The sequence below is a fragment of the Syngnathus floridae genome, chromosome 12 (assembly GCF_059516105.1).
Source record: "Syngnathus floridae isolate MCC-2025c chromosome 12, RoL_Sflo_1.0, whole genome shotgun sequence".
Taxonomy (NCBI): domain Eukaryota; kingdom Metazoa; phylum Chordata; class Actinopteri; order Syngnathiformes; family Syngnathidae; genus Syngnathus; species Syngnathus floridae.
In genome coordinates, this window is record NC_142424.1 from 9825191 (window position 1) to 9831969 (window position 6779).

At 40.3% G+C, this 6779-nt stretch overlaps 1 protein-coding gene across 6 annotated transcripts in view; it reads left to right on the top strand.

The window, feature by feature from the left end:
- dcc (DCC netrin 1 receptor) overlaps window positions 1-6506 on the top strand; it is a 249177-nt gene extending 242671 nt beyond the window's left edge. For all 6 annotated transcript variants that reach the window (XM_088391100.1, XM_088391099.1, XM_088391101.1 and 3 more), the window contains exon 29: window positions 2473-6506. In XM_088391100.1, coding sequence (XP_088247226.1) covers window positions 2473-2562 — 90 coding nt within the window. In that variant the 3' untranslated portion in view covers window positions 2563-6506. The remainder of the gene's footprint in view (window positions 1-2472) is intronic.
- The last annotated feature ends 273 nt before the right edge of the window (window positions 6507-6779 follow it).

The following is a 6779-nucleotide window of genomic DNA, read 5'->3' on the forward strand; positions in this document are numbered from 1 at the left end:
TTCTACTGTTTTATCATACTGTCACAGTAAGAGTGATGTGTGTTGCTCTGCTGAAGCATGCAAGCAATCCAGCGTTTATGGTGAGGACTATTTGTCACTCTTTTGACACAACAATGTTTTTAATAAGTTATTTACTGTTGACCACAATGACGTGAGATTTTACTTAAGGTAAGCCATTTGGAAAAAGAAGAAAAAGAAATTCCACAAGACTTCTTTAGTTAGAAAAAAACGGCAGCAATCCGTCCGCTTAATGTTTAAAAAAAAAAACGGTGGGCTTTTTTATAATGTGGCGTAAGCTTTATATAAATATTCTGCATTTACTGTATAGAACAATTTTTATTTATTTTTCAGAAATGTTATTTGCTACATGTTATTATTACTAAACATTTTTAAAACTACTTGAAGAATGATTTGCAATATCACATTGTAGCAAGCCTTCAGTTGTGTTACGTGGATTGGTGCTAAATTTTTTTAAATTTCCAAATGTTTGCAAGGTAATAAAGATATCCAAATGAAAATGGATAAGTAAGTATGTTAACAGGAAGTTTGGGCTGGCGACTGTGAGTGAATAAGCGAGTTACCGTATTTGCCGGTGTATTAGTCGACCTTTTTCGATCCAAAATCGACCGAAAAAAATCGACCTTGACTTATACACCGAGTCATAAAATTTAACTTCGTATTCATCGCTTCAAATGTGATGGTAACCAAGGCCGTTTCTCATGCATCTCATTGTGCGTGGGTGTGCGTCCGTCAGGCTCATCAAACAGCGAGAAACTGAATCATTATAAAGCGTTCGTCGCATTAACACGCATCCTCAGCAACAATTTCAAATATTCTCACCTCAATAACGGACATCGAAAGCCAGGCAGCGACGATGACTGCTAGGGGGAAGTACTGGGTATTGAGCGAATGTGCGAGTCATCGCGCGTCAAGCAACGACAATAACTACCGGTACGTAAACATTCAATCGCCATGTCTAAATGAATGTCGTTGGCACTTAGAAAATATTCGCCAAACTTGGCCAGACTTCCAGGGGAAGAGGCCGAATTTTCACTTGTTCTGGCCGACCGGAGGAACCAGCCGAGGCAGACACTTTACGGCGATTGAGTCGTTGGCACTTAGAAAATATTCGCCAAACTTGGCCGGACTTTCAGGGGAAGAGGCCGAATTTTCACTTGTTCTGGCCGACCGGAGGAACCAGCCGAGGCGGACACTTTACGGCGGTTGAGTCGTTGGCACTTAGAAAATATTCGCCAAACTTGGCCGGACTTCCAGGGGAAGAGGCCGAATTTTCACTTGTGGTGGCCGACACGGGGAACCAGCCGAGGCGGACACTTTACGGCGGTTGAGTCGTTCGCACTTAGAAAATATTCGCCAAACGCTCTCGATGGGACAGAAGACGACCTTATCTGGGAAGAGGAGGAGGAAACTGAGGATAGAGAACACCAAGAAGATGCCCTTTATGACGACAAACTAAACGAAAACGAATGGAACGAGCTTTTCGGAAATAGCGTTGATGAAGACGAATTTTGAACTCTATGTACCGGCAATCACTTTATAATTAGAATTTGTTGTTTCTTAACTAAAAATAAACCAGTTTCTAAGAGTGTTCATTGTTGTTAGTCTCTCTCGGCGCGTAATATCACAGGGTCATGAAGTAAATAATATTTAAAATGGCGTATAGATCGCTCGCTACAAACTCGCGAATTTGAACACATTTCGTCAATAAATTTCGCATATTTCTGATTGAATTTTGAAGTTTAATATAATGCAACAATTGAGCTCGACTTATACAAAGGATATATCATAAATTCGTAAATTTCCGTCGAATTTTACGGGGTCGACTTATACACCGAGTCGACTTTATACACCGGCAAGTACGGTATTTTTCACAATCGAGCACAGCAAGTTGCAAACCAAAAATGATATTGACTTCATCAATAAATCAAAGTGGACTCAAATATTATCAACTAATTGCATGAGGCACTGACAGAGGCCCCTACCCCAAGAACTGTCCCCTTCCCATGAGTCATGCTATGAGCCAATAAACTACCCATCTCTCACCCTATTACTGTGATCACCAGTCTGGTAATCATTGTACATCCACCATGTTTGTGTTGTCCTCAGTGTAGCGTGCTGCATTATATTTGGAAGGACATTTGAGGCTGACGGGGCCAAGGCGGAAAGGCTACAGGGAAATGTGGAACTGAAGTCTGTCCTCTAAAAGCATGTTCCGTGTGTGGTGTGAGAAATAGATGGGGCAGCCCAGAGGGTTAAAAAAAAGATACAGAACATAACAGACGCTGAAGACAAAGGTTTTTAGGAGGGGGTGGGCGTATTTGGATGTAATGTTGGAATACATAGGAAATATGACATTTTAACAATATCTGTGTACATATAGACAAAGAGGTACTGATAACTTTTTGTTATACTGCATATTATTTATTTTTCTGTTATGATTTTTGTTTTCAGGTGTACGAGCAGGACGACCTTTCGGAGCAGATGGCTAGTTTAGAAGGGCTGATGAAGCAGCTAAATGCCATTACCGGCTCAGCCTTCTAAACCCTCCCGTTTAAACTCTCGGCCCCCAGAGCAGGAACACTTCTTCAAGCTTTGATGTCACCGGCAGTGTGTTCACAAACAGCTGCAGCATCTGAGTTTGAAGATGCCACTGGGGACTTACACTTCGGTTTGTACTGGGTTAAACCACATCAGACATCATCAACTCCAAGAACAAGACAGTGGTGGAGGGGCTTCCTCAGTGGGTTCAAGCTGCTTTGGATCTTCCAAGCTGAAACTACAAAACTAGGAAACCCCGATGCCTACCACCTTGACTTAATGAAACAAAGGGAAGGATTATACAATTCTAAGATCTTTACTTCTTCTCTTCTTTGTGGTATTTATTAGCTCCTCACTATTCTCCTCCGCTGAGTTCTCTGCAATTCAGTTACTGTGACTGTACCTCAATTATTTTTCATGATTGCCATTGGGAGCATTTTCCTTTTTTTTTTTCTCCTAACACCAATGTGAATATGGTTTGCCACACAGAACATTCAGTGTGAAATAGACATTGTCTTTTAAGTTTCATCAAAACTTTCTGCTTTTTTGGGCTTTTACCCTACCTGTTGGAAGTCCTCCGACATTATTGGGATGTTTTCCATCAGTCTTGCTTTCATCAACTCTTTTCCAATCACTTTTCCTTTTTTTAAATATTGGAACTCTGGCTGGACTCTTATGCGTCGGGGAGATATTGCAAACCATCTGTAGACTTAACATCTATCACTGCTCTTAACCAAGCTTTTAGTCTCGCAAGACCTGACAAACTCTGTAAACGGGATTGACAGGATAGGTGTTGTTGCCAAAACAGGGAACCTCCTGGCAGCCTTCCTTTAAAATTCAAGGCTGGCATTTTCACTGACAGTTTTATACTGACCATTGCTGAAACACAGTAAGACCATCAAGATGGATGAAGTTGTACAATACTTGGTGTTCATCTCAATTTCGACAAACGCAAGTCTGTCAGTTGAATGTTCTTCTGTAGTGATTGGGCCTAAAGTTGATTGCAAACAGTAGCGATGAGAGTGAATATGATAACTATTTTTATTTTTTTACTTTTTTAGTACACATTCGGTAGGAGTCTTCTTAATAAGTTACTCTTTATTTTGAATGCCATTAACAGTGTACCACATTCAGTCTTGAGTCCCCACATGGTCACAACTTCACTTTCAGTACACCTCAAAAGGGCCAGGTTTTTATACAAAATAAAAAAAAAAAATGAAATTTAAATACCAATATGAAATAATTGATATTTCACTAAGTGTATTTTTCATAGTTTCCATTGTGTTTGACACATTACGAGCTTCTTAGTCATGACTCAGCAGGAAACTGAATAAGGAAAATTGTTGATACCCTTTTGTTAATGCAAGCGTTTGTGGATGACACTTGCTCATCCAATCGACACTATTTTGGTTTTAGTATGACCTTTAGGAGAGTAGAACACATCCAGCCTTTAGTACCTTTGAACTGCTTCGTATTGACAGCAAAAATGAAATGTGTCCAATTAAATGGGTCATTAGCAGAGGCTTTGTTTACTGTTGCGACTGAGGAGATTCATTTGTGAAGTTCTACAAGAAAAAACACAGAAGCGAGATTTTTGCAACAATCTTTAAAATTCTGCCATTTTTCAAAACATGAAATAATCTTTTGATTTGCACACTGGTTTGGAGCTCGAGTGTGTGATTAAGCAACTTGAGAAGGAGAATATTTTTTGTGGGTTTGCAGAAAGAAGCGGGGGAAAAAAGCTCTTTCAACTTAAAATGACAACAAGTCATTCATTAATCAGGTGAGGTGAAGACAACAAGCCATCAGTATGCTTCATATTTGACTGTGTCACCCTATTCTCCATATTGTAATTTACAGACCTTTATCTCAGTGTGATGAAAAAGGAGAATCCTGCGGGAGGCTGAGCGCACTCAGGCAGAGGAACCGCATTTATATTCAGGGGTGGCTTGCATGTGTGAGCAGGGCACAGAGGAACGAGGCAGCGAATTCATTATAAAGACGTTGCAAACATTATGATTCAAGCTCACGCTCACTGGGCCGTTACATCGGCAGGGAAAAGTCCCTGGGACAGAGGCGATAGAAAGGTAACATCTCTGCTGAATGGATGCAGGGATGAAAGGTTACAGAGGGCAGGCATGCAGGCAGTGTGGGGATCAAACTCATCAACCTGCTCTGGGAGATGAATCCACCGTGAGCTAAGAGCTTACATTCTCCTCTGAGTCATACTCCTCCTCCTCAGTCTGACAACAGTGCAGGAAACTAATAATTATAAAGAAAAATGCAGTATGGAGGTATTGAGAAAAAGTGGGCAATTGTCTGGTAGATTTATTGACGTTGTTATTTGGGTCTGTTTTTGTTTTTAAGTTCTTAAATTTCCAGTCAGGGAACATTTGGTGTAAAGATCAACGTGTCGATTGTTCACATTTCCCGATATGAGTGCACAATATGTGTTAACATTAAAGATAAATGTCCATAAATGTTCAACATCACATGCCAGTAAATAGCAATTTACAAAAAATTGCAACACAGGACATCTGCAAGTTGATACCATAATCCCGTAAATGATAAAGGCTTCTCGATGCTTGTAAATCCAGGACAAGTTGAAAGTATTCACCCAATAATTTAAGTTTACCAGAAGCAAACAAATCCCCGTTACATGGAATGTGTCAGTTAGCTCTTTCTGTTGTGTTTTTACAAGATACTCCGACTCTTAAGTGTGCAGGATCTGATAGTGTTGCTTGCTTTTACCTGATTGACTGCAAAATCAGTGGGATTTTTTTTTTATAATTATTGTTAAAGAGCAATAGCTCAGTGTACCCCAGCGAAAGTTGCCTTTTTACTAAAATATCTTTTTTAATATATCTTTATTATTTCAAGCCCAGAATTTTAACGCATATTACATGAACTAGTATTGTGTGTCAGCTCTACTAAAATGAATTTTGAACCTCGTGCCAAAAGTTTTACATTCATGTTATCGATTGCTGATTTAGATCAGAATAAAGATAATAAACATGAGATTCCATAACCCACAACCTGCAGAATGCATAGTTTACCTGATCCTGCAGCATTTCAACAAGTGTTATCTTTAATGAGTTTAAAAAAAAAAACAAAAAAAAAAACATTGCTTTGGTAAGATAGTTTTTTGGATTTGGTTGAAATCTTTTTGCTGGGGAGTTCATCTCTTACTTTTGCAGCACAAAAGGAACGTCCATCCATCCTTCCATTTTCTGTACCGCTTAGTCCCCACGGGGGTCCCGGGCGTGCTGGAGCCTATATCAGCCATCATCGCGCAGTAGGCAGGGGACACCCTGAACCGGTTGCCAGCCAATCGCAGGCCACACAGAGACAAACAACCATACGCATTCGCACTCACACCTAGGGACAATATGGAGTGTCCAATCGGCCTACCAAGCATGTTTTTGGGATGTGGGAGGAAACCGGAGTGCCCGGAGAAAACCCACGCGGGCCCGGGGAGAACATGCAAACTCCACACAGGGAGGGCCGGAGGTGGTATCGAAACCGCACTCTCCTAACTGTGAGGCAAACGTGCTAACCAGTGCGCCACCGAGCCGCCCAAAAGGAACACACTGTAGGCTATATTTTGACAAAAATAGAACCTGCACACAGAATGACTGTAAATTCTCTGTCAGAAGGTTTTCATTGAAGTGAACGTGAAGAGTCCAAAGGGAAGAGAAGCCAAACTAAAATCTGACAGGACAGTTAAGGATTGGGAACACACTGCTCCTTTTAAAATGTTGGATTAAAAACAACCCAACTTAGGTTAAAAATTGGACCGACCCAGAAAGTTGCATCAGTTTGATCCGCCCTGGGTTGCTTTTCACAAAACAACAATTTTTTTTGTGCAAAACAACCCAATAAATTGAGCCAACCTCCTTAATCGGTCTAATTTTTGCCTAGTAGTTTTAAGAAAGCAGTAAATTTTTAACCAATGAGGGGGGGGGGGGGGGGGGGGGGGAAGCTAGTTGTAGTGACGGCAGACATAAAATGGAACAAAAATAATATTAATAAATGGCCCAGAATAATTCCTAATGACAATGTCATAAGATTCTGTAGTTATTTTGGGAAAATATTTTTTTCTTTGTTGCTGACATTGAACCCCTTGTCTGGTTCATAAATAGGAAGGCTTCCCTTTATCAGTCATAAATTAAGATTGACTCTTCTTTTTTTTTGGTCACTTATTTGTGTATTTGACTGTA